Below are 27,284 nucleotides of genomic sequence, written 5' to 3'. Positions count from 1 at the left end.
TCTCCTTCTCTCCCGCCTGCGCGCGCGCGGCTTTCACTGCCGAGCACCACGCGGCACGCGCTCACTACTTTTTTTTTTTCAAACTTTATTGAATGTAACAATTCAATACAAAACAATGTTAAACAGCAACAACGAAGGCACAAGCCAGTGGGTTATTATTACATTTGATTATAAATCCGACACCGTCACTGAAGAGAGACTGAAGCATGTCAGAGATGTGGAAGACATGGCAGGAATAGAAAGGAATATGTTGGATGGAGTAGTGGGTATAATTAGTAGTATGGACAGCAAGATATTTAATGAATGCATTGAAGATGAAACTGTATCCACTAAGCTTTAAGCTGAATGTCAAAGAATCAAAGGCAACTCCAAATACCTGAATCTCAGACTCAAATGCAGTAGAATGTTAAACTACTTAATTTTGTTTTTCTTTACAACACTGTAAGCAGTAAGTATTTCTAGTTAGCTGAATGATCTCAGTTAGACCTGCACAATATGAGGAAAACTCGCGATATGCGATATCAGAGATTAAAATTGCGATAACGATATAATTTGCGGTATATAAACAAACAGCAAAATAACCAAATAACCATTCCCAGTTTAAAAATTATACTCCAAATGACCCTCGTTGACATAGGTTACAAACATCTAACATAACAGGGCTTCATCTGATTGGTCAACAATGTGAAGGCGTCCATCCGATTGGTCAAATGCATTGAGGGATTTATTTGATTCGTTAAATGGTTCAAGCTGCCATTAGATTGTTTTAACACATTTAAGGTTTATGATTTATTGCGCTATTTGCCGTTAGAAGCACCATGAAAACTTCTGAACTAGTGTTTCCTACTTCACTGCAGTGCTCTCTTCAAAACATCTGAAACAGACTAGAGCAGATTTAAGTTTGATATGCTCTATTTTCAGTCATTGAAAAGTGTAGAAATAAGTGATGTCACCAGAATGCACCAAATTGCACCATATTAAAAGTTTCCGGGGGGGCATACCCCCGGACCCCCCTAAAGTTGCAAGCACCTGCGGAGCGGCGGGTCCCGCTATGCGCGGTGTCGGGCCAGTAACTTTCAGGCAGGGCCAGTAAGTTTCAAAAACTACTGGCCCTGTGGGCCAGTGCAAATTTCTGGGCTATGTCAACCCCTGGAGAACATGCAAATGTCCCAAAGAACGACCTAAGTTGGCATCTCTGGTACTTTTGAGACCAAAAATCAACCACTTTTGTTAAAAGTGATGCCTCTGAACATGTATTTACCCCAATTAATTGATCTATTTTTATGCATCTGAATGACTCTGGACATAAATGGTAGTTTCTTGTGTTTCCAAAACTCCCTGTTAGATTTCACCTGTTGAAAAGATTGTTTGCTGCTAAGCGTGGACTGTAGTCCAACCCCACCGCTGGTTGTTTTTCTTCGTGAACGTTTTTTATGTTTCAGGAATCGTCAGTGTTTATTTTTAAAAATATTCGTAGCACATGTTTGATTTGCGTATTACTCTAAAATAAAAAATACAAACTTGTATTGGTAGGCAGATCTAGAAAATTGTTTTTCAACTTTTAGGGAATTTTGAGAGAATTTGATGATTTCTTGATTTTTCTGGTTCTGCTTTATTTAAACGCTGGAAGAATATGTTTCTAACTTTTTGACAATGGTAAATCTAAGGGAAACGTTTCTGCTCATTTCCATTTATTTACATACAACACAGGAAATTCTAATATTTATTGGAACAGTTTTTTTTTTTTTATCAGCCTATCAGTTTGTGGATCCGTGTTTGTGATTGTTTTGGTATTTATCAAGCTGAGGGTTTACTACTGTTGATGATGTAATTAAAGTTTATGACTGGTTTGCTGGGCTGAGCCGACATATTTTTTATTTTTACACATTTTTTTTATGTACTGGTTGTTGATCACTGGAGTCAATGCCATTACTTTGTATTCTTTCATTGAACAGGTTACCATTTGTGACCATAAGGATGTTGAGGGTGCAACATCCTGTTACTATTAATGATCCCTTTCTGGGACAATTCATTGTGTTTTCCTTTGGTTGGACATTATTGTGAAGCTCGAGACCCAAATGTAGAAGACGGGTCATTGGAAAGAGATCCTGGTTGCTTTCATTACAGCACCGGGACAGGAAAGGTATTGTTTCGGGTACTTCCTGAACAACCAGTTTTTCAGTGGTAACGGCAGTCACTGTGGCTGGGTGTTTGGGGGATTTACCCTCCGTCTCAGCTGTTCTGTTGGAAAGATTTTACCTCACAGATTAAGATCCTGTCATGATAAGATTAATGTTACTCCAAATAGAACAATATAAACAGTGACTTAAGTCAGTGCTTGTGACTGTGAGCTCCAGAAGACACTGACTGGTTCAAATACTTTGCACACAAATTTCATTAACAAGCCCATCCTATGACGTTCAGATACACCAGAGTTATTTACTTTTAACCTTTATTTGCCTTGAATAGATTTGCTTTCTTCTCTGAAGCTCAATTTAGTCTATTTCATATCCTGGAAGCTGTCAGCCTGTTTAAACAGGCACCTTGAAGGATGTTACTGACCTTTGAAGCTTTTTGTTACAAATGATTTGATCTCAGATGAAGCTTAAATGAAAGGGGGAAAAAGTTCTGTTAGTATTTTTGCTGTACTTTTTTTTTTAAATACAACAGAAATGGTTTGTAAAATGTTTATTTTTATTCTTATTGTTATTTGCTCTTTAATGTTTAGAGAATTTTTTTCCCTAGATAATCAGATTGTGGAATATCTCTTTACAGAGAAGTGATAACTCTAAAAAGACAACTACAGCAGTTTTTTCTAAAACAAAATGCAATAATTTAGCTGTGAGAACAGTTGACTATTGTCTTTTAACACAAAAAAAGTGTCATTCCATGTATAAATCTGCTTTTTACATTAAAGGCCATACAGAGTCCATTTGACCCCAAATTGTGGTTCTTATTTCACTGCAATCTCTAATCCGGCTTGTATTCTCCTGAATATAGAAAAGGTAAAGTTTTTTTTTTTTTTTTTGATTAACAGCATTTACGATGGCAAGAAAACTGCTTATACTAGGGAAAGAGAACAGCAGGGTATGTGCTGTCTGTATCGACACATAAATAAAAAGATAAGCAAAAAATGAAGAAGAATCATCAGAAAAAAGCAATTTTTCTGGTTGTGTTCACAAAACATGTGGAGCACATTATGACAAATGTGCTCCACGTGTTTTGTGCACACAACAGATGTGGAGAACTCTTACACATAGGTAATGGAACCATTGGAATAGGAAAAAAAAGCTTATAAACGAGGTTAGGCGCTAGCAACCAATCTTTGCCGCTCACCAAAAAAGCCATTTAGGATTAGTCAGCAAAACCAGGGGCTGATATTGAGCTTAACTCAAGGTTAAAATAAAAAATGTACTTACTTTCTTTTAAAGTATCACAGCAGTATGTCTTTATGAAATGTTATAGTCACCAAGTTTCATGCTGGTGTTGGGCACGGTGGTGGAAGGTTAATAGTTTGGGTTGGTTCTGCAGCAGCAGGTCTGGTTTAATACTGAGTTTACCATCAGTTTTCATTTAAAAAATACCCAAAATGCCTCCACACATGTTGCTCTGTCCCTCTTCAGGGAGGAGGCAGAAAATGGGTGACAAAAATAATAACCGGACAGGGTTAAAGTTGGCCACACAGCTGTTTATTTGGGTGACACAACATAAAAACTAAGGAAACTAACATGCGTGATAAAGCATCAGACCGTTAAGGATATTGTTGTTAATGTTGCTGCAAATCTGGACAGGGGGTTGCATCTTTATCAACTTTTAAATCAACTGTTAAATATCCAAAATCTTGTCTTTGATTTTCTTAAATTGAATTATTTTTTCCAAATCAGTGCGTTTTTAAACCATAATAAACAGATTGGAACCTGACATTTTACTTTTGTCTCCAAAACTTTCATTTTGATAAAATATTGGATAATAGAAAATATCTCTTATGCCTTAAAAAAGCTATTGCAGCACCAAGTTTAAACTCTTGTTGTGCTAGATGGAAGGTTGTTAGTTTTGTTGCCTAGTAGCAGTAACTGTGTCGTTGTTATGAGCTTCTGATCCTGACTCTTTAATTCCGTTTGAGTCACTGTTGTCAATAATCCCAGACTACAAAGAGTCCAGTGATGGTGATGAAATCAGCAAACTTGATTCAGAGAAGGAGGCAGGATTTGAACGTTCTGCAATGACCTGCTTGTACCCTGAAGGTTAAATGCCTTGTTTAGGACTGGATTAGTCAGCTTTTTTGTTTAAAAAGACAGAGATTTCACAATTTTCCTTGAAAAATGCTGTTTTCTGTTGGAGCTTGTTCATATTTGACATCTAATCACAGAGGACTTTTTGCATAAAAGTGTGCTGCATAGTTATTGGTTCTATTCTGGTCCATGTTTTTCAAATAAATGACTTTAGTTGTAAACCTATAGTTTAATTTCTGGTGCTTTAGGTTTATGGCATAAAGACATACTCTGTTCAGCAGGTTCTGTGGAAATGCTGAGAAACGGCAGCGTTCTCAGTGCGAGTGTGTGGTCTGCTGTGGCCTAAATGATCACAGCCTTACTCCCTGTCATGCGGCACTTTAAGGGAAACTCCTGCCACTCCCTTACGCACCCTTCTACAGTTTTACTTCCATGTGGCCTTCTTATGACTTCACTGTTTTTATTTTCTTATTTTCTACGGGTTAGAAATATATCTCAGATCAGAGGTTTTTGCTGGTTAAAAATGTCAGTCATCAGGATGAATTCTTATTTGCAGCTAAAAGTGCAACAAAGCTGGAAGCGGTTTGCCTTGAGCTGTATCTTTCATTCAGGTGCCAGAAGCACAAAATGTGAAAGCACAGATTCTCAGGAATAAAACTGAATGTTTAGAGACAGGAAACCTGCTGTTTGTGGCAGAACATTTAACAGATGTTCAACCAGCTTTTATTTCAAATTAACATCCTGTGCTTTTTGATTCCGTCACATTGAACATGTGATCTGTGACTTTCTCTTAGATTATTACCCCTCATTGCCCACCACCATTGTGGTGGTTAGTGCTTTCTCAGGGCTCGACTGGGTGAACCCCTCCCTTCCTCCCCTGAGGCACAGGAGTACTTTCGGTTGTTACAGCCCAGAGGATACAGTGACTAATGCTGTTTTAGCTCGGTAGCATTCCTCTCCCTCACCACAGGGCCCGAGCTTCTACAAGAATAATCTGAAGACTTGTTTTTTGCCGATTGTATTTTTATGGTTTTGATTTTTAAGATCCTTTCCGACCATCTTCATCTATTTTGAAAGCGTTCTCAACGGTCTTTTAATTATGGTTATGCCATTTTTAGCCAATATCCAAAGATTTGTCATTTTCTACAACAGAATTGTGAGCCCAGCCTTGCTTCCTGTCATCCATCAGTTTACATGCCCTTCCACTATCTAACAGCCCCTCACACCCCCAACCTAGCATTACCAGTGCAACAAAAATGGCGAGGAATATTGGAACTATCCAGCCGTACAGTTTTGAGGCAGATTCCAGCTCAGATGAGGCAAATAAAGACGTTCATTTCTCTGCAAGTGGATCCATCAGAATGGAGCAGAGCGTCCCGCCTATTATAGCTTCTACGTCACGGCAACAAGCCTTTTCCAAAAACATTTCCTTGTCTGCTTCTGATTCACAACGATTATATTTATAAAATTGCTGTGAATCATTGTATTCATATATATATAGATGTCCTCCATCATCGGAGAAATGTCACAGGAACATGTTAAAAACACCCAAAACACAAATTTCATCGAGCCTTTCATCCTAAAGTGACTCTAAAGTGTCTGGTGACCCAGAGTCAAGTTTCTGTAGTGTTGCTGCTAACATTTCAGCAAGTTTGCATATTTTTTAATCATTGTCAAGATACAGCACATGTCTGCAGAAAGACTCTAAGCTTAGATCAAGTTTGCTTGTGTGGAAAAGATATTTAGAAATTGTAATTTACAACTGAATTTTTTAAGGGCTATAATGTCCAAATTAAGTCCTGGCATATGTGGAGCTGCCCTCATGATGGCAGAGGGGAACTTATTACTCTAAAGTACTATTTTTATTCTTCTCCTGCCATCTGTTGCTGCTTAACCAAATAGTTTTTTAAGGGGTGTAATTAGTTGTGCTTCACTCTGATGTTCATTAAAGGGAACTGAACTAGTAGTTGGGTGAAGGCAACCAGCTGTGAAGTCTGTTTACTAAACCTGCGTCTGCACGTTTAGGACTAATCCTCTTCTGGGAAGTGCTGCAGCAGCTCTTCTTTAGTGAAGGAGCGGTGGATCAGTCCTCTGCGTCTCCTCCTCCTCCTCCTTCCCTTAAGTAAAAGCCCCCATGAAAGGACCGATTGTTTTCTGATGCCTTGTAAGTTTCTCTCCAGTTGAGATGCAGTGCTCTCTCATTTCAGGTTACCTTTAGTTCTTGTTGCACCAGAGAGTGCCTGAATCCGATCCATTTATCTTGGCCCCCACAGTTAGGCTCTGCCCCGTATTCTGAACCAACCACCAAGCTTGGGGGGGTTAATTTTAGCCTTTCCTGGAGCTTATCGTTTGGAGCAGGCCTGGCTGGAGCACCGGCATGTTGACTCAGTTAGCACCTGACCTGGTCACAGGGTGGGGAATGTAGCAGAGATGCACTCAAGTAGGAGCTGGGAGAGACTCATTTCATGTCCCTAAAAGGAAAATCACATTTTCCTACTTTGCGGAAAACTCCTCTGCTCTGCGTAAGGGAACTCTTGACGGGAACTCCAGCAGCAGAAAGGAGGATTTCTGACTATTGTACTAAAACTTTCCCCTCTTTTTGTAATCAAAGCGGTGATCTTTAAATGGTCCTGTGAGGTTTATAAATTGTTTTCAAGTAAAACTTCCAGAAAAATTGATGATAATGAGCTTCAGCATGAAAATAGAAACAGCAGGAGCCTCACCCCGCCTGTCTCCGACTTTCACCGCGTCTTCCTGCAGTCTGGATGCCAGTCATGCAAGAACTCCCTCATTATACATTATCACCCCCCGCCTTCACTTCTGAAACAATAGACTCACATTGTCGGAGCCTTTTGGAGCTGCTGCAGCTGTAAGCAAAGACATAAAAAGATTTGAAATATAGGATGTTTTTCCCTTGTTAGGTAAATAAAGCTGCCAGTGGAACCAGTAGAATTTGTCTTGGTGAGATGTCTTCAAATAGGTTGTGATGTCCTGCCCTTTTTAAGAGTAGATGAAGTCCTAAAAGACTATTCAAACATGTAGTTATTGGGTTAGATAAGCCAATTCCTCTCTAAAAGTTTCATACTGCGCCACATAATTTAATAAGAAGTGCACACTTTTCTTTTTCACTTTGCAGGTGGTGAAAACTGTTGGTTTAAGGGAAATCTGGTACTTTGGGCTGCAGTACGTGGACACCAAAGGATACAGCACCTGGCTAAAGCTGGAGAAAAAAGTAAGAAACCTTTTAACGTCATGATCAGGAAGAATAAGTCGGCATTAGTTTGTAAAATACCTCCCAATGTTTCAGAAGTTTATTAGGTGCAACATTATGAATGTTTACTCTTTAAACGTTGGTGCATATTTCCTGCTCATTTCATGAATGCGCATACAGAGTTCATGTTTGTCCTCAGAAAACCGAGAGTGATAAAGACTGTCTCGATTTCAAGGAACTCCTTAATCAGAGATCTTATTTGACTTGAAGTCGATGAGTAGCTACAGCATTGGTGTGCGTCTATTTTATTTTATTTTTTTGCATTTCCAGTATAGCAGCTGGTTTAAAGGACTCATATTATGAGCTGATGGCAGAACTTGTTGAACCCCTGCTTGATTCTCCTAAATTATGCAAATATTTTAGCAATTGAAACAACGAGTGTGAAGGTAGGGACACTGGGCATGTGACACGCATTCTTTAGTCCATGCTGTTAGTCCATGGTATTCACGGTGGACGCACAGGGAGGGCCTTTTTCTTCTTCTGTTCTACTGTTTACTAGTGCTTTTCTGCCGCCTACAGTTGGAAAAGCTCAATACGAAAACTCAAATCTCACAAATCATGCTCCTGACTTTTTCTTTCACAGCTCTATTCCGACATATGAAAGAAATTCCCTCCTTTTTATGTGGAGCCCAAAAACTGTCTTAGAAACTTGCGTAGCTACGTGTGAACAGGAGGGTTTTCAGCACGGAATCCAGAAACACGTTTATTCGCACTAGCATAGACATATCTTTGGAAGTAGCTGCTTGATGGGTGTTGCCGAGGGCGATGTGAGCTTGGCTTTATGCTTGGCGCGCTAAGATTGTGTGCCGATATGGTGTTGCTCATAAGCTCATACTTGACCCAAAATATTCCTAATTGACCTAAATTCAAAATGCCTGGTTCTGTATTCTAACTGGAATCTGTTAAAATAGTTAATTGTTCTAAAGTTGATCATAATTATTTTAAATATTTCCAAATATGCGTCTCTTTTTCTCAAGGTCTCAGTATCGTGTGTTTACATGAGCATAAGTAACCAGGCTATTGGCTTTCTGTTATGTAAACTGAAGACCTGGTTTCTGTAAACCAGGTCTTCAGGATTAGCAAACCTGGGTAGATTTCTCTCAGGGAAATTAGCTTTGAAGATGAAAGGAAAAATGCATGCATGATGATATGGTTTCTAACTTCCACCTGTAAGCCGATTTCTCTAATACTGTAATACATTCTTTACAGGTGACGGCACAAGAAATTAAAAAGGAGAACCCGCTTCAGTTTAGGTTTCTTGCAAAGTTCTTCCCAGAGGATGTTGCCGAGGAGCTGATCCAGGACATCACGCAGAAGCTCTTCTTCATGCAGGTGAAGGAGACCATCCTCTCCGATGAGGTCTACTGTCCCCCAGAGACAGCCGTGCTGCTGGCGTCCTACTCCGTTCAGGCCAGGTTCGGAGACTACGACAAAAGTATCCATCAGACTGGATATCTTCTGTCAGAACGCCTGCTGCCTCAGAGGTAGGAGGGGTTGGCGAGCTTCCAACCAGAAATTGACTTTGATAAGCTTGTTTAGTTTAAGAATTTGAGATGAAATACTTTCTTTGTGAGTTTTTATGTTTTTTTTTTTAGGCTCAAATGAATTCTAGGTGGCTTAATATAAATTGGATTTTTTGGCTTTTTGACAATTCGTATGAAAATCCTGATTGGATGAAAATTATTGGCATCAAAACATGAGTAAAATCAAAGTTTGTTTCCAGGGATATTAACAGCACATCGATCATGTTATGATGATTTCACCCTTGTGCTATCTTAGATGACCCCACCCTTACATTGACATGTTATTCCTACCATGACAAAGGTGAATAAAGGTGGAAAGATTTCATGTAATCCATGGACACCAAATCATTTAAGAAAAAAAGGTTCAGCCCACTGTCTAGTGCGGGGGTGTCAAACTCATTTTCACTGAGGGCCACATCAGCATAGTGGTTGTCCTCAAAGGGCCAGATATAACTGAAAAATAAATGTAACTACTCCTTGATGTTAAATAACTCATCATTTATTTATTATCACTTTTTAAAGTGACAGTTCCAGTTGCATAGAAAACATATGTTTGCTTGTTACTCTAGCATAAATCCTTTTACATTTGATTCTGTCAAGTTAGGTTAGATTGACAGTGTGTAAGTTCTAATGTATAATTCCCCAATCTGATGTTTCAAGTTTAATTCCCCCCAGATATGAATAAATACACACTAATTTTTATTTTTTATCTTAAGAAATTAAAAACTTTTATGGTCTTGCGGGCCACATAAAATGACATGGAGGGCCAGATTTGGCTCCCGGGCCTTGAGTTTGACACATGTGGTCTAGTGGGTCTAGATGACCCAACTCCCAAGGTAAAAGTGCCTAGGATAGCACAAGGGTTAAATAACAGTCTGTGCAATTTTCAGGATTTTAGCTAAATGCCTTTAAGGTGATTGTTCTTTGGATCAAAGTTTAAGAATTATTTATGCATAATTAAGCAAACCATTGAGACACTTCAATCAATGCTGCTTTCAATTTGTTTAACAAAAATAAAGGAACCTTCAGTCATAAAAAACCTTTCCAAGCTTGTGTGAGGATGTTTTAGTACTTTAGATTTAGGGACTTGTGAGATTATTTTTGGGAATTTCCAGGCTGTCTAGTTAGGACTATTTGGTCATGGAGCAAAATAAAAGTCTGTGGTGGTCCAAAACCATTTGGAAAAACCCGCTACTGAATGCTATTAAGAGGCAAAGGAGATTAAAGGTTTGAAAGCTAATTACATTAAATAAGATGAAATAATTGGCAATAACCTTAATTTTCAGTCATTTAATTGCTTCATTTGCTTAATTTAAAATATTTTTAAGCGGATTTACACCAAACTCCTGATTAGTTTAATGTAAACATCCAAAAAAGCTTAAAGGGATAAGGTGTAGCCAGCACCTTCTGTTCTAGAGGTTAATGCTAAACCTCCTCAAAAGACCACTGGAGGCTGGTTCCAAAAAGGAGCAACTTCCCATTAAAAAAAAAAGACAGAGAAAGAAAAAAGGGCTGAATTTACTAAAAGGTTGTGCGAAATCTCTTATTTTGAGGTTCAACTTTCTGAACTTTATTGAAGTGGGCGGAGCTCTGGTCAATAAGTCTGTCCCAATTAGGGCTTTATTTTACTGGTCACTCTTCTACAGGGAAATCAGAGATCTGTTCACATCTATTTATTTATGATACCTAGTTTTTTAAATGCTCCATTATAGCAGAGGGTAAAACACTTCTTTTACTGTATATTTTATATTTTACTAAAAGCCATTACAGAAGCGTCCTCTGCATGAGTGCAACAAGTACTTGCATTTTGAACACGATCGAATGATAAGAGTCGAGTTGTGTTGTTTGTTTGGGACTTTCTGTGAGGCGAAGAAAGTGATGTGCATTGTTCTTGTTTTCTTTCTAGAGTCATGGAGCAACACAAGCTTTCCAAAGAACAGTGGGAGGAGAGGATTCAAGTGTGGCATGAGGAGCATTGTGGGATGCTCAAGTGAGTAACCACAACTTTTCTTTTCTTTTCTTTTCCTTTCTTTTATTTGTGGATTTTGTGGTGATTCTGGAGACATTTTCTTTTATGATTTATTGTAATTTAGAGAGGATGCCATGCTGGAGTATCTGAAAATTGCCCAGGATTTGGAAATGTATGGAGTCAATTTCTTTGGCATCAAAAACAAGAAGGGAACGGAGCTGTGGCTGGGAGTGGACGCGCTTGGACTCAACATTTATGAGAAGGATGACAAGTAAGCACTGTTCTCATCCTGAGGTGAAATCTTCAAGAAACGTCTAAGTCTAAATAGAACATCAATTATCTGGCTTATGTTGATGTCTAAATCAAATCTAAATCTCTCGCTTCTGTGCTTGTTTGCTGCATTCCTGTTGTTCAAACTGCCTCAGGTTTTTGCAAAACCCCTGCATGCTTAGCAGAAAATGAGAAATGACCAAGAATCCCAGCTGAAGTGACAGATTCCACTGCATCTGTTGATTTATATTCATGAAAAATGGTGAAAAATCATTTATTTGTTATTTAATTTTACATGAGATTTAAGTTAAAATGTTTAGAATAAACCAACTTAGTGAAAAAATATCTTTATTATCTTGAGATACATTTATTTTGCAAAAATATCTAAAGAAAAACAAGTTTAAATCTAATCTTTTTTGTTAAGAAAAGACACAAGAGCTTAAAAGAACACATATATGTGAATTTAATCAATCAATAAAATCTGTGCAATGCTTTTTTTATGTCAGATTATTAATTTAAATTAAATTAAAACAAAAAAAAACACACACACAGTTGTACTTAGTTAACTTGTTAATAATAATTTAGATTTTTGATGACACTTTTTTCCAAAATAAGACACTTCTTATTATCAAATTAGTAGAAATGAGCGAAAACAAAACCCATAAATCAGCATTGGGGTATCGTAGAAACTAAAGAATCAATGTGTCGCTGTGACTCAGCTGAGATCCAAACCTTAGTCCACTGCAAACCATGTGATATGACCTAAAACACTTGTGAATGAAAGCGTGGGTAGCCCGGTTTTTCCTTTTGTAACAGATGCTATCTCTGCACAGAAGAATAGGAGTTCCCTGAGAAACTTTGAATTTACTCAAATGGGTGCAACGTATTTCGCTTTACTTCTATTAAAATAGTTTTATTTAGCTTTTTACGCATCAGTTCCAACTCTCGGCTCAGGTTTTAAATAATTACTTAAACTTGCTCAACCAGGTTCATGCCAGCAGCCAGTCACTACCCCCGTTTCCTGTTTAAAAGAACCAAAAATGTCAATATTCCTGTTTGAATCTCTTTTTGATTTTTTTTTTTTTGTCTTTTGCTTCAGGGTAACCTACTTTTGTAGATGTCTCATCACATTTTCTGCCTGGCGTGTTTGTGACTTTCCTTTTTTTTATTTGCTGTATGGAAAGGAATCTTGGATATGTGGTGAAATGATGTTTTTAAGCCCCCTTGAGGTGCATCACCTGTGTGGCTGGTGGAGGGGGGGAGTGAGCGGCATTAAAGGAGCTCTTCATCACAGGCTCAGCCGCTGACCCCGGCTGCCAGCTCTGCTCTGACTGAGCTGCTGTAGGTTGCAGCTTCTCCCCAGTTAAAGGCTTCAAGTGGTCTTCAGACTGTTTGTGGATTGACAAAGTTAATCCAATCAGAAGCCTCGTGTGGCCTCCAATTCAACCTTCACCGTCTCCTAAAACACTAATCATCTTAAATCCTAAAGGTTAACTTTATCCTCTTTCATTTAGCTTCATGGTAACTTTAGTCTGGAATAAATTCAGCAAGACAGGAGAGGTACTGACTGAGGACTGAAGTCTGTTTTTTCAGCAGAGAAGTGCCTGTCCTCCACACTACCCTCTGCTGTAACCATGGTTACGCCAACTGGTTTTTCGAGCTATGCAACACCTAAGAATGTGAGGCTAACCTGTCTGTCTCCGCTGCGGGCTGCCTGCCCACAATGCATCGGTGCACCTGGGGCTTGACTGAGGGCCAGCCTGGAGCTAATTCAGCTTTCAGTTTCTTTTGCAAAGCTTGAGTTAACAAGTGTTAAAACCACTTCAGTTCATTTGTATCTTTCTTTGTTTGCTCACTATGATTTTCTCTGGCCATTTAGTTTCTAAACAACTCGACCGACTGATAGTTTCACCGACGTTTTTCCTGATTCCAAAAGCATGTGTCAGCTTTGGAGATGGAGTGACATTCCAGTTGAGGGAGTATTGTGACACGGCAGCAGGTTTTGTTATGAGGCAGCTTACTGCTTTTTCAGGTTTTAACGCTATCGGCTTGTCTGTTTACAGTTCTGATCTGGGTTGCGTTGAATGAAACCGGCGTTGGTTTAGTTGGTGTGACACTGCTGAGCGGTGAGGGCTCCACGCCCCAGATCTAACCCTTTATCTGTGTTCACAGTCGGCCCACGGGAGGATTAGCCCCACATCCCAGTTTGTAGCCATGGATGGGCTTTGATTAAGCTGGCCTGAGTTGATTAGTGAAGTTAATGCAGTTCATTCACACCAATACCCACTATTGGTGTAAATTCTACTGTGTGCTCATGTTCAGGACACTTTTTTCTTTTAGGTTTTTCTTTTACTTTGCTATTGCTCAACGCAGCGGCTGAGTCTGAATAGACGAGACATTCCTATTACCTCTGAGATTTTAAATCTCGCTAATATCGAAGCAGCCCGTCTAAACACGATGGGTGTGATTCATTCTGTAGGATGTCCAGGTTTCATGTTGGTGCTTGCCGTGTAACTCTGATGTGGTCTCTCCTACAGGCTGACTCCAAAGATTGGCTTCCCGTGGAGTGAGATCAGAAACATTTCCTTCAACGATAAGAAGTTCATCATCAAGCCAATTGACAAAAAATCTCCGGTGAATCCAATTTCTTACGAGTTTTATTTGCGCCACTCCCTGTTATGTTTACATGTTTAGCAATTTTTCACTATTGTTGAGAGAAAAGGGGATCAGACACGGTTTGGGTTTTCTTTTACACCAGGAAGTGTTAACTTTTACAATCAACACGGCTTTCTGTATACGTTTAGATGAATTTGCTCTGAAGGTTGCCTTTGTTCTTGCGTCCTAATCTTCTCCTATTTTTTTTTGTTTTCTCTCACAAACTTTAGGACTTTGTGTTTTTTGCCCCAAGACTGCGAATCAACAAACGCGTTCTGCAGCTGTGCATGGGCAACCATGAGCTGTACATGCGTCGCCGCAAGCCGGACTCCATTGAAGTGCAGCAGATGAAGACCCAGGCCAAGGAGGAGAAGAACCAGAGGCAGACGGAAAAGTACGCAGAAGCTCACAAACAAAGCTTTTACTAAAAGAAAGTTACGAGTTGATAGATTATTTATTTAATTTATTTATTTTATAGCAGATTTATTATTTTTTATTTATAGCAGATTTGGAAAATAATTTAGCATTTATCTACTATTTGAACAGGGGCTTTCGATGGACAATAAAAACGCATTCCTTTTCGATCGCCGTTTATTTCCTGTCTGTTGAACTGAAAGTGAATGTCACCCTGGACTTGGCAACAGCTGTCGGCCCACTGTCTGTCCCACACAGCTGTTCAAACACAGTGATGCAACGACGCACACACAACGCGGCGGCGAAACAACAGCCAGTACCATGAGATCACCAGCCGAGAACGCCGCTTCAAACACAGAAGCTCTCGACGGTCCCAAACGAGAAGCTTTTAAAGACAGCTTCTGGTTTTTGCAGCAAAACACATGATGTCTATAAAAGCAATCATTCTGAATTATTTAATAAGTAATTAGCTTTGAAAAGGTTAAAGGTCCAACTCTGATTATCTTTTGAGCAATTATATATATTTCTTTTGCTATATTTAGCCCCCAAAGAAACCCTGTAATTTTCTAGGACATACATTCGGCAGAGCGGCAGTAGAAATCTTATCACATCCCTCTGTTAGTGAGAAATCTGTTTACATGCTCTCCCGCTTGCTGGCAGGGCCTCAAACTCCCAACCTAAAATGGCGAGCAATATCTGAGCTACTCAGCTGTACAGTTGGGATTCAGATACCAGCATGAATGAGGAAAATAAAGACGGACATGGATCTAGTCGTCTGCATGTGAATGCATCAGAATGGAGCGGTTCTGGAAGCTTGTGGCTCGCCCAGCGTGATTCTATGACCTTTTTTTAACTGCGTTAAACTTTTTCATCTGCTCCTGATTCACAATAATTTGAGTACAGAAATGCCCAGAAATGTAATTTTAAGCCTAATTTTCTTAATGTAGGTCTTCCATTATTTGAAAAAATGTCACAAGAACATTTCAAAAACACCCAAAACACAGTTCTCATTGGAGTGGTTCTTTAAAGGAAAGAAAAATCAAATTTTCAGTGATTTAGGCATAAGTTTAGCTTTAAATTTGCAGCTTTGTATTTAAATTTATAACACATTTGAAAACCATTTAGTTTTATTGGGTTGAATTGGGGAATGTTAACCGGCAGAGGGGTCCTGAGCATTATAGGACAGAGTTGTATGTCAAACGTGAGAACAGAAATGTGCCCACACTCAGATGTGGGTGACACCAGTGGACTTTAAAATGATTTTTTTCTGATGATGTTGCTCTCACTGAGCGGCTTGTAAGCCGACAGTGTTGTACATCTTCTAATAGGAAGTCATAAACCATCAATTCCCTCCATGTGTGGCTGTAAATGCGGAATGGTTAAACTGTCGCAGTGTTTATGGAATATTTACATGGAGGTGGTAATCATGTGCACTCCAAAAACTTTATATTTTCAAGAAACGTTGCCGTGCAAAAAAAAAAAAGATTTCTAAAGAACGCAAAATAGTCTTAGTTTAAGAAAACCGAGAGACTAGAGTTTTTTTCTTGAAATAAGCGTTCTTGGTTAGACCATTTTTGGTAGACTGGTTTGCTTATTTGAAAAAAAATGGCTAACGGGGTAAGATTTATTAATTTATTTCTAAGGGGTCTGTTTTTGCAGTGTAATTTGTAATCTACGTTTTTGGTTTGATACAGCTTTTGAGCATTTGTGTGTCCGACAAAGCGCGTCAGTTCTTTGTGTGGGTTAACGGCGGCTGTCTTATCTGCAGGGCCCACCTGGAGAACGAGAAGAAGAAGAGGGAGGCCATGGAGAGGGAGAAGGAGCAGATCGAGCGGGAGAAGCAGGATCTCATGATGAAGCTGTACCAGTTCGAGGAGAAGACCAAGAAGGCTGAGAAAGGTATGAGAGGACGGGAATGTTCTCATTACAGACACACAGACACACAAACACAGTGGGATTGTGTGAGTAAAATGTCTTATTCAGCTGGGTACTAACACCAGACAAGAACCGGTATTTGTAAAAGCAAGAAATTTGGGATGCAGTTAATTAAAACAATATTTGGATGACAAAAATATATAAACTAAAAATAAGCAAATTTATTTAGCATTTATTTGAAATTTACAAATTACTAGAAGAAGAAAGCTGATTCTTATTATGGACTTCCTTTTTGTAAAATTTGGTAATAACTTTCATCGTTGACACACATTCATTTATCTAATTAGTTCTTTCTTTCCAAAGCTGTAATTTCACTTTGTAAGCTCCCAGTTTCTATACGCACTTTGTTCTGTCAACGTCTCCTAAATGATAGCAACGTTATGAATTGTTTGCAATAATTACTCAACCGAAATAGAACGTAAAAGTAGACAAACAAGGTGAATGGTTGGCCTGATCAAACAGGAAATGAGACATTACTCATAAAAGTGTGGTAAACTCCTGATGACTGCTTTCCTCTTTAGTCACACAAATAAAATCAACGCAGTGCTTGAAGTGTAAAACCAACAAAAAAGTTGTATTTTTTTTTCTCATGTTGTGCTTGGTGTGTTAAATTGTTCCAAAAATGCTTCCTGTTCGGCAAGTTTTTCTTCCAGACAAATTTAAACTAATACAAAATATTGTTACCTGATTCGTTGTAATATTGTATCTGAAACTGCAATTTAAAGCCCCACTCTTTTTTAGGGTTTTCAGTGGGATTTTAATTGTGATTATGTGGCTTTCAGGCAAAATCTAAAAGCTGAGCATAGTTTCTGCAAAACGACAATAGTTCATTTGAAATTTGCCTCCAAGTTGTGGGCAGGACTGTTGGGGCTGAGCAACCCCGCCCCCTCTTCCCTAACCCGGAGGAGGGAGATTGTGTTGTGTGTTTTCTACATGTCAGAAACACCATTTTCATCTGAGTGGGTCTTTAAGGAAACAGGCTTTTCTTTTTTTTTAATTGATGCTACTGAAGCTGAAGGATTGTCTGTCTGTTTAGACTTGCAGGAGCAGCTGCAGAGAGCCATGATGTTGGAACAGGAGCGAAGAAGGGCGGAGGAAGAGGCAGTGCGTTTGGAGGCAGATCGCCAGGCCGCCCTGCTGGCTAAAGAAGAGCTGGCACGCCAGTCTGAGAATCAGCAGAGGACTCAAGAGCAGCTGGTCTGTGTTTTAAGAACTCTGTCTTTACCTTTATATGACAAAAATAAGGGGATAGTGTAACACTTAGAAAACGTCCTCTACAGGTTTGGGGTTTGGCATTTTTTTGGCTGTCGTGGCTCCAAACAAGCCTATTTTTGTGGAACCCAGCTGAGCCACTTTGCTGCAGACCTCCTGCAGAACAAAGAAGTGCTCTGGTTACCACTTTATTTCAGCCACAAGCAATCAGCATTTTATGGAACAGACACATGCTGGGAGGTCCCTTTTCTACTAAGACCATGCTGGTCGGTGCAAAATGCCCACTTATGACTGAACACTGAGCGTTCTGTCACTAAGCTGCTTTAAAGATATTAAAATCAAGCAAGAATTTCCTTTTACCAGTCCTCAGAGGCTGTCAGTTGTCACTGAATGATCACACATTCCTGCTTGAACACCTTTGAAATCATTTCACAGCCTGGCGATCCTCTGTGGGAGAAGGTCATGTTGCACACCGCAGTTAAAGACGGAGCTGAGATTGGTTTGGTGTAGTGAAAGATGAGCTCTTCTCATTGTGTTCAGAAGGAATGTTTTGCTTTGTTCAGCACCTTTCAGGAGTTAAAGAAAGGGATATCCCGTTTCTTTCTATTCTGACCCACTTCTTTTGGATTTCTTATTTCGCCTCAAGTCTAATGAATCGATTTAAATTCCACATATTGGAGGAGATGTGTGTTATCATGTGTGTCACTGAGTTTTTTTTTCTTTAAATCATGTTTACAGTAGTCTTTGTGTCTGACTCTTTCTGTGCATCAGGCTGCAGACCTGGAGGAATACACCGCCAGGATCGCTATGCTGGAGGAGGCCAAGCGGCGCAAGGAGGAGGAGGCCACTGCATGGCAGAACAAGGTGAGGTGTTTGGTGTGCAGCTCATCACGTCAAATAAAGGTACAGAACATCTTTAGGATTGTGCACTCACAAATTCTCTTACGGCTCCAGGCCCAAGAGGTTCAGAACGATCTGGTCAAAACCAAGGAGGAACTACACATGGTGATGACGGTTCCACCCCCACCCCCGCCTCCCCCGAGCTACAACCACCTGGAGGATTACAGTGACAACGAGGAAAACTCCAGCAATCACAGTGCTGAGCTGCAGACGATGGGCTTCTCTGACCACTCCCTGGAGGAGGAAAGGCTGACAGAGGTCGAAAAGAACGAGCGTGTCCAGAAACAGTTGAAGGTGAGGGCGAAGAGTCGATTTTTAAAGTTTCATACCTTGATGCAGCCTCACTAGAAAGTAGCTAAATTATCTGTTCATGCAGCAAGTAATTTTACTTTGCAAGAAATCCTAATAAAATATCAAAATCTAGAAACAAGGATCTCCACATGAGCATTCAAAAAGAGAAAAATAAGCTAAAAAAAGTTAACTGATTGATACAATTCTTGGCAAGGCAAGGCAAGTTTATTTGTATAGACAATTCGTACACAAAGTAATTCAAGGTGCTTCACAAAACAGAAAAATGCATTAAAATCACAATACATCATAGAAATAATCAACGTAAAATTTACTTACAAATTGATTTAAAAATAAAGGAAGGAAAGGAAAGAAAAGTGCAGATAGGACCTTTCAGTCATATACACGGCTAAACAGAAATGTTTAAGTCTAGATTTGAACATGAACACAGAAGAGGCCTGTCTTACGACTTCAGGGAGGCTGTTCCAGATTTTAGCTGCAGAATATTGAAATTCTTCAATTTTAATCTCATAATAGGTATTTTTTGCTAGTTCTAAGCAATTGGGTTTGTGTTTTTTGAGTTTTTGTACCCAATTGTAGTTTATTTTGATTACAGAGACAAAAAACTAGTGTAGTAAGTGGAAATTACTCCTTACAAGTTGCCAGCTTATTGCAGAGCCTCACACACACACACACACACACACACACCCACACACACACACACACACACACACACCCATATGCTCACCGATTTAGAGACATCGGATAACATTTGGGGGGAATTGGAGAAACCCTACATGCAGAAACGTCCCTGCAGGGATTGGAACCAGGGGCTTCTAGCTGTGAAGCTGCTGTGTCACTGTGCAGGTCATTGCTTTCTGTTACCTTCAGGAAAAAAAAGTCAGCACTTGAAAAGGAAAATAGAAGGGCGTGTAGCTTTTCTGCAATTTTTTCTTTTGTGTCCATCAACTAAAAGTAACAATTCTCCTACAAACGTGTTAAAAAATTTAAGTGACGTGTTAAAATCTTCCAGCAGAACACTTTAGTCAAAAACAAGCAAAAACATCTAATGTGGCTTAAGTTTTTAATCTTAAATCAAGTGTTTTTATTAGTGTGAAAAGAATGGAGCAAAACTATTTTGACTAATTTAATTGGAATTTCCTCATTTCTAGATTCTAACTTAAATGAGAAAAAAACTAGTAGAATATCTAGAATGATTAAAATCAAGTAGTATACAGTCTTATGCTTTCCCAAAGAGCTGTCAGGTATTTTAACTTTACTTAAGCGACTGGATGGAAGGAGATTGAGTAAAGATTGGAAACAGTTGTGTGAGCAGATAACGTTTTTTACACAACTCTACAAGAAAAACTACAAAAATGTGGGAATGTTCAAGAAATCTGATAAAAAATGACTCTATAGAGGAAGAACTATGAAAAAGGCAACATTGAAAAATGTAGTTCCTCATAGAATGAGGGAGAGAACTTTTTTTTAATGTTTTTGATGAAAATTCAAAGTGGATTGACTTTCTGTTCTTCTGGTTAAAAAAGTGAATTACAAAGGGGGTGTATAATATTTACAAAATATTAGAATGATGTGAGGAACATTTACTGAAAGCTTTAACCTCCGTCAAACTGTCTAAGACGGGCCAGACTGGGAATTGAACCTCCCAGTCAGATTCCTCCATAAAGTAGAATAGATTATTATTGAAGCTCCTGAAACTTAGACAAAATAGACTAAGATGGATTTTTGGGTGACACTTTCTGCTCTTTACGTCACCACAGAATAATGGGGACTCTTCTGATCTCAGCCTGTGGTTTAATTTTGTTAATACACTTTTATAGGGGTTTCTTTTTCTTTTTTTTTGTTTCTTCCTGACTAATGGGGCTTCTCCATATCTCTTCTCCCCTAGGCCTTGACGTCAGAGCTGGCTCAGGCTCGGGATGAATCCAAGAACACCCAGAACGACCTCCTTCACTCTGAGAACGTGCGGGCCGGCCGAGACAAATACAAAACCCTGCGACAGATCCGACAGGGCAACACCAAGCAGAGGATCGACGAGTTCGAAGCTTTGTAAACGGCTTTTGGTGCTTCACTGCTTACCCTTTCTGAATGATCTCGCTTCACGCCGACACACATCTAAACTCACCCGAGGACCTGTTAGTGCACACCCGCCGCAGACGAAACCGGACAACAGCAGAAGCAAACACAAACTCCCTCTGAGTTTTTCAGAAAAAAATCACCTCTTTTCAAGAGAAGTTAAAGAAAGTGCCAAAACCGACTTTCCTTTTGCATTTTCTTAGTGTTATGAGTTGTATTAGTGGATCCACGGTCTCACATCAGACTTAAAGGGTTTCATTTGTTCAAAGCCAAATCTTCTATAAAGTAGATTTTCTTAACGAGCAGTTACTTTGTTGTGAAGGAGGAACTTATTTGCTGCGACCACTCAGAAAGGGGAAGAACCAACATGCGGTAAATATTTTGGTATACTTCCATTTACTGTTGCAAAACTATAGGTTCAATCATAACATATTTATATTGTATATGGGACATAAAGGGTTTCAACTTTGTATATTTTTGCTATTTACTCACTAGAAAACAATAATTTTTAAAAGCTTGACTTATTTTGACTAAAACAATCATAGTCTTATGTTGGATGTGTTTTAAATCGCTTAAAGAGATTTAATTGTAAATTATTTTTTACTGCAGAACATATCCGGCTGCATGCTATTGCAATCTGTTTGCCGTCTTGGTACTTTTGATTAGTTTTTGCATGCAGCTCTGTGCTTAGCAGGACACTGAGGTGTTCTTGTATTATGTCTGTTTCTGTCTGAACTCTGTACGGCTGAGTGAGCACTTCAGTTCTCACGCCTTAAGTGTCCTTTCTCTTTAGCACTGACCCCCTAGAGGAGGGACAGCTCAATAAAATTAAAAATCAAATTTAGAAAAACCTATTTTCCTCTATTATTAATATTGTTTTTTATGTTCAACCTTCATTTCAGTGGAAATGAGCGTGAAATTTTAGTTTGGTCAGACAGTGTAAGAACAAACTCCTCTCTCTGGACTAAAGTAGTATTTACTGACATTGTAATGAAAATGCACATGAATGCTGGCCTTTGTTTAGGAACTGGATTTTATAATGAGGTGTTTGACGTACTGACAATAAAAAAGACTTCATCTCGCATCACTGTGTTGCTCTCTACATCTGAATATTGCATTTGCATGCTTTAAAAAGGGGGGTAAACATACATTACGTTAATTTATTTTCCAAAGAAACACTTCCACAACAAAACATTGACAGATAAAACATAAATTATTTGCAAATGTAGGGAAATAAATACTGCATACAGATAAAGTGCAGGCTCTTTAAACTTTTAAATACATAAATATTGAAATGTTCTTCACTTGGGTGTCACAAAAAGAATTCCAGGTCAGTGAGATCAGATCTGTACACTTCCTCTGAGACAAGAAAGACGGCATTGTTGAGGGGGAAATGCTGAAGAGTCTGGGAGGTGGGCATGTTTTCTTGTGCCGCCTGTGAAGGGCGTGTGCCTTCAGATTTCATCCGTCAGGTCAGTTAAATTCACAGGAATACTTTGACAGAAAAGCGTGGCGTTGAAGAAGAGTATGGATGTTTAAAGCGGCAAACATGTCTTTGCTGTTGGTTCATTTGACACCATCATTTTTAATCTCCCAGATCCCAGTTTGGACCGAAATCCTTGATCACTTCATGCAGATGGGGACATCACTGCCATCCTTGCATCCAGAGTTGGAATGTCTACAACACAACATACATTCAAATTATAGAAAGACACCCTCACACCTTTTTGACACTTGCCTTTAAATGCATGCCGTCACTCACACCAGAGCACACACAGCACTCCCTACAGGCCTGTGGGCCACAATGAGTGTATTTACCCTCTGACAAAGTGTTCTGCTCAATGTTTGCCTTCATAAAGTGTTTGGCAGATTTGATAAAAGACACTGTGCCACTAAGTTTGGACATGCAAACAAATAATATTAAGCAAAAATAGGCCTTTTACTGACCTCTAGTGGCAGAAAAGTGAAAATGAGGGATAACTGCTGCTGCTGACTGTTGCAAAGGTTAACTGATGTATCATGCTCTTGTGCTTTTTGTGAAAAAGTGGTGTTAATTGAAGCTGAGCCGCTCACCTGAGTTTCTGGAGCTAACTTTGGCTTCAGTCATTGTGCTCTGCAGCAACTCCATCTCGACTCTAATGCACAAAAACAAAAAAGGCTGAGTTTGGACCAGTTCCACAGTGGTTTCTTCATAGATTCAAATTCATATAAATACACAATTTCCCCAAAAACCAAATGTAAATGCTGTTTTATATTGAAATTTTGCTTGTGACAAATATACATAAAGACCCACTCTATAAAAATTGTGTTTTTAAGATGTTCTTGTCGCATTTTTCTGATGTAGGACATATGTAAAGAAACTAGGCTTAAAATTCAATTTCTAAATTTCTCTTTACTCAAATCACCGTGAATCCGGAGGAGCTGAAAAACTGCCATTTAAAAAAGAGCGTATTTGTGGTGTGGAAAATGCACTGGGCGGGCCACAAGCTCCCTGCTTAGCTCCAACACTTTACAATAGCTGAAAAGATGATTGGAGTGGGACTTTAAACCTTCAACAACCCAAACATCAGTTCAGGTTCTTTACCAAAAGTATTTTCTGCTCTCACCTTTGGACAAAGTGGGTACCAGTGAAAGCGCTGAGGGGATTTGTCTTCATATCTCCACCCATCCAGCGGGATGAGAACTTCACCGAGAAACACTCTCCTTTTCAGGGTCCCTGAATGCCACACAGAGGCCTGCAGTCTCTTTCCAAACAGCAGGTGGCGCTCTATATCATACTATTGTAGAAGCAAGCAAGTAAAAAAAGATCAGATGAAAATTAAAGTGATCAAAAATTGAAAAAATGTGGCAGCTTTCTTGTTTTTACCTTCACAACCTCATTATAAATGGGATCCGTGGTGTTTCGCTTCACTGATGTTTTGAGTTTGCTGCTCTTATCTGGCAGCACGTACAGTTTCACATACCTACAATGAGATTGACAGGAGGTTGTAAGGTCCTGAATATCCAGAGACAACATTGTGGACTGTTCTGACAGCTGTTCTTACGGGTTGCACTTCTTCCTCTTGCCATCTCCATGAGTGAGGTTTCTGCAGGCGCCCACCGTCACCTCCAGGCAAAGAGCATTGCTGTTGTAGACCATAGCCAACTCCAGCTCCCCAGTTACAGAGACGCTGTCGAAGTGGCCACAGTCTGCGCTGATGCTGCTGATGCTGCTCTGAAAGCAAAGCACAAGAAATTCAAGCAGGACAATCATTTAAATCCTCCTGGGATTGTTTACTGACTCACTCTTTGTCCTCCGGAATGCTCAGAACTGATGGAGGCTTCATCCTCTGCTCCGGTGGAGGAGCCCTCCATGTCACTGTCTTTGCTTTTCTTGAACAAGTTTGGAAGACTTGGGACTTTGAAAAGCTGTAGAAAAGAAATAGAATTGTTTTATTTTAATACCCACAAAAAAACATATTAAAAAATCACTTTAAGTAAATTCCCTCTCATCCCCAGCAGGTGTCAGAGTGACTCATTTATAAAAATGAATTCATGCTGTTTCAAAAAACTGATTTTGCAAATTCAAAACAGTGTTCTGTTATGCCAACCTCTTTTTAGTTTTTGTTTTTGTTTTGGCATATGCAAAACTCCCAATAATTAAGTTTTATGACTAAAACAGACTTACAATGCTGGATTTGTTGATGTTAGTGTCAGAAAGGCTCTTTTGGTTGCTGCTCTTGAAAAACCCTCCATTTCTGCTGTTGTCGACTTGCAGAAAGTCTACCCGCACATCATTGTGAGAGTTGGACTCTGTAACGAGACATATTTACACAGTTGGAAAACTAGAAAACAAAGCAACTCGAGAAACCTGCAACTTGCACGAAAAAAGAAAAAAAGAAAAAATGCGGTGAAGAAACAGGACTTCCTCATCAGTTTTCAATCTTCAGAGTTATGCTGACATCAATATGCAATGTTTTTTTTTCAACGTACTTCCTATGTGATTATACATGCGTGCTTAATCAGCTCGTTAGTGTGATAGTATCCACAGGAAGTCACACTTTTCTTTCTCACGCATCAAGCCGCTGTGTTGTCTTCAGTTACCACACAGAATTAAATATAGGAACTCGCCTCTAATTTGGCACTTGAATGAAACCATAACATCTTCCATTGATTTGGTGAATGACTTTGAATTCTTCAGTTCCTAAAAATCAAAGAACACAGAAAAAAAGTCAGTAAACTCGAATATTTCTGACCTTTCCTGTAAAGTGAACATGGAAAATAAAAGTTTTACCCCAAATCTTCCCATGAATTGATAATCCTTGTTGGGTGGAGGTGTGGGAGGCACGACGGAAATGTGACTGTAAAATAAGGCAGAATGAAGAGGAGGTGAAAATGCATGTAAAGGATTTATTTAGATAGGAATATGTGTGTAAAGGTAGATCTCACCTCAGCCCACTGTAAATCTTCAACAGCATGTCCCCAACCGTTTCATATTTGTCTGTGAAACATTAATAAAATAATCAAATGTGATTCCCTCTTGATGAGGATGAGTTAACCAGTAAACTGGTTGGGGGGGGAAAAAACACCTAAATAAAAACAAATGCATTTAGATGTCTAAAAACTAACCTTTTGCAAGAGGAAATTTCTTTGCCTTTTCCTCTAGAAACCACTCTCCTGACATAATCTTCACCTCCCTGCAGAGAGCGAACAGATTCCAACCATTGACATTCACATAATCAATAAACTGGAATTAACAAGAACGTGTTCAGATATCTGCTAAATTACATTAATCATCATGCCAAAAACCTAAAATATCCACAAGTTAACTGTTGATGAGTCACTTTCTTTAATTTTTAAATCGATTTAGAGAAAAATCTTGGCAATGGAATTCAAATTCCTGCAGTGATTGCTGGAGGCACTGATGAAATTTTCAGATTTTTTTTACACACAATTTGTCATAAACTTAGAGGTCGTTGCGGTCCATCTCTACCTGTAAGCATGGCACACGGTGCACTTCCAGTTTTCTGCTCCCACACGGCACCTCCTGCAGATGCGGTGGCTGCAGCCGCAGCACACAGCGCCTGAGTTCCAGAACTTTCCCAGGGGCCTTTGGCAGCGGGCGCAGGTCCGCTCCCCATACTGACGGGCAAAATTCTTTGCACCCCTCCTCCTCAGATCCTGCAGCTCACACTTCATCCTCCTAAGGGGGAATGGAAAAAGGGCAGATGTGTTTTTGGAGTTTCAGGTAGTGAAACATGTTTCCTTCTTTTTACCAGAGTCTCAATATTTTGCAAAACTCCCATTTCTAGCATTAAACCTGCAACTCCAAAATATATTAACCAGAACGTTTTGTCCTAACTGATTAAAGTGCAAATATTCATTTTCCTGCTGGTCTGTTTTTTGAGATGATTATTCTAAGATTTTCCAGTCATGACTTTTCTCAGCATCACTCAGCATTTTCCTGACAGAGCATGCCTGGAATGACTCACCTGATCCGGTCCTCTTCAACTGTTCTCAGCTGCTTGTCTCTCCGAAGAACCTCCAGCACTTTTTCTCTTTCCAGGACTTGAAGATAACTTAAATCCATTTCGAACGACTGCCTTTGATCGCTTGTTGGTGTTTTCTGTCCGTCCCCTCTGCTAGGCTGCTTCTTTTCTCACAATCTCCTCCTCCTCAACCCCTCCCATTTACTGGTCTCACTCTCAGAGTCCCTCTTACGTCCTCAACAGCTGATACCTAGAAGACAACGGGGAAAACCCACAACTCAGATGAATTTTCTCTAGTCATTTAAGCTGGAGCCACCTCAATTCAGCATTTTCAATATTTTAATCTCTAATGATACATTCCCTCATCCTCTCCTCGCTGCTGGATCATCCTTCCAATTTTCTCCTGCCTCAGTTTCAGCACCCTATTTTTATTTGTAGTACTCAAGATTTTGCTTAAAGAAATCATGTTTCTTCTGCTGGAGGAGGTGCAGTGATGCTTCACTGATAGCTGCAACAAACCAAAGGCCAGCGCTTGCATTATTGATGACTAATTTTGTGGACTTTCTGTTTCCATCCAACTATTTTTTGAGAAAAAAACAAAGACATGTGTAGCCTAAATTAAGTAGATGTGCTAGAACACAACAACAAAAAGCTTGTCTAATTTTATTTTGAGCCGGCAAAAGTGTATCTTAAAACTGATAACAGCTCCTTGGTTTCTGTTGAAGTTTCTGCATAGGCTGAAGATTTAATCTGCTCATTTCTTGACCTCTTAATCAATAGATTTCAAAGTAATTGCAGGATTCTTACGTCAAACATTAGAATAATCTGATTGTGGGCAGTGCCTGATTTTCTAACAGGATCTCAGAGGCAGAAATGATTTAGTAGAAAAAGATGTGCTGTGATTAAATTGGTGTCCAGATTTAAAAATATGCACAGTCTCTTAAGATTACATTAAAAATATCTTAAACGTCACCTTTAAGCAATATGGAAACATTTAATCATTTTGAGGCTTTTTGTTTGTGAAACACAAGCCTTATTTGAATTCTGGCG

General features: G+C 39.3%; 2 protein-coding genes across 2 annotated transcripts in view; one reads left to right on the top strand and one right to left on the bottom strand.

Moving 5' to 3' along the window:
- Window positions 1–21,850, top strand: part of LOC101155563 (ezrin) — a 28,280-nt gene extending 6,430 nt beyond the window's left edge. The window contains exons 3-13 of the mRNA XM_023953026.1: window positions 7,369–7,464; window positions 8,713–8,987; window positions 10,933–11,016; window positions 11,120–11,266; window positions 13,803–13,899; window positions 14,151–14,314; window positions 16,103–16,233; window positions 17,306–17,466; window positions 18,253–18,345; window positions 18,436–18,675; window positions 20,579–21,850. Of these exons, the coding sequence (XP_023808794.1) occupies window positions 7,369–7,464; window positions 8,713–8,987; window positions 10,933–11,016; window positions 11,120–11,266; window positions 13,803–13,899; window positions 14,151–14,314; window positions 16,103–16,233; window positions 17,306–17,466; window positions 18,253–18,345; window positions 18,436–18,675; window positions 20,579–20,743 (1,653 nt within the window). The 3' untranslated portion in view covers window positions 20,744–21,850. The remainder of the gene's footprint in view (window positions 1–7,368; window positions 7,465–8,712; window positions 8,988–10,932; window positions 11,017–11,119; window positions 11,267–13,802; window positions 13,900–14,150; window positions 14,315–16,102; window positions 16,234–17,305; window positions 17,467–18,252; window positions 18,346–18,435; window positions 18,676–20,578) is intronic.
- Window positions 21,851–21,912: 62 nt separating this feature from the next.
- LOC101155317 (synaptotagmin-like protein 3) lies at window positions 21,913–26,848 on the bottom strand. The gene is made up of 13 exons (XM_011491560.3): window positions 26,238–26,848; window positions 25,739–25,948; window positions 25,375–25,442; window positions 25,195–25,246; window positions 25,040–25,106; window positions 24,877–24,949; window positions 24,434–24,558; window positions 24,052–24,174; window positions 23,811–23,980; window positions 23,633–23,729; window positions 23,373–23,543; window positions 22,840–22,901; window positions 21,913–22,444 (listed from the first exon to the last, which is right to left on the bottom strand). The coding sequence occupies exons 1-12, from the start codon at window positions 26,333–26,335 to the stop codon at window positions 22,866–22,868; spliced, it is 1,290 nt and encodes a 429-aa protein (XP_011489862.1). The 5' UTR covers window positions 26,336–26,848; the 3' UTR covers window positions 21,913–22,444; window positions 22,840–22,865.
- Between the last annotated feature and the right edge of the window lie 436 nt (window positions 26,849–27,284).

The sequence above is a fragment of the Oryzias latipes genome, chromosome 24 (genome assembly GCF_002234675.1).
Source record: "Oryzias latipes chromosome 24, ASM223467v1".
In the NCBI taxonomy this organism is placed as follows: domain Eukaryota; kingdom Metazoa; phylum Chordata; class Actinopteri; order Beloniformes; family Adrianichthyidae; genus Oryzias; species Oryzias latipes.
This window is presented reverse-complemented; position numbering and strand designations above follow the sequence as displayed.

Coding starts and splice junctions, on each gene's coding strand:
- LOC101155317 (XM_011491560.3), bottom strand. CDS start 26,335: ATGGATTTAAGTTATCTTCAAGTCCTGGAAAGAGAAAAAGTGCTGGAG. Junction 23,730..23,810: donor AAGAGGAAGAAGTGCAACCC/GTAAGAACAGCT, acceptor ATCTCATTGTAG/GTATGTGAAACTGTACGTGC. Junction 23,544..23,632: donor TTTATAATGAGGTTGTGAAG/GTAAAAACAAGA, acceptor CTTCTACAATAG/TATGATATAGAGCGCCACCT.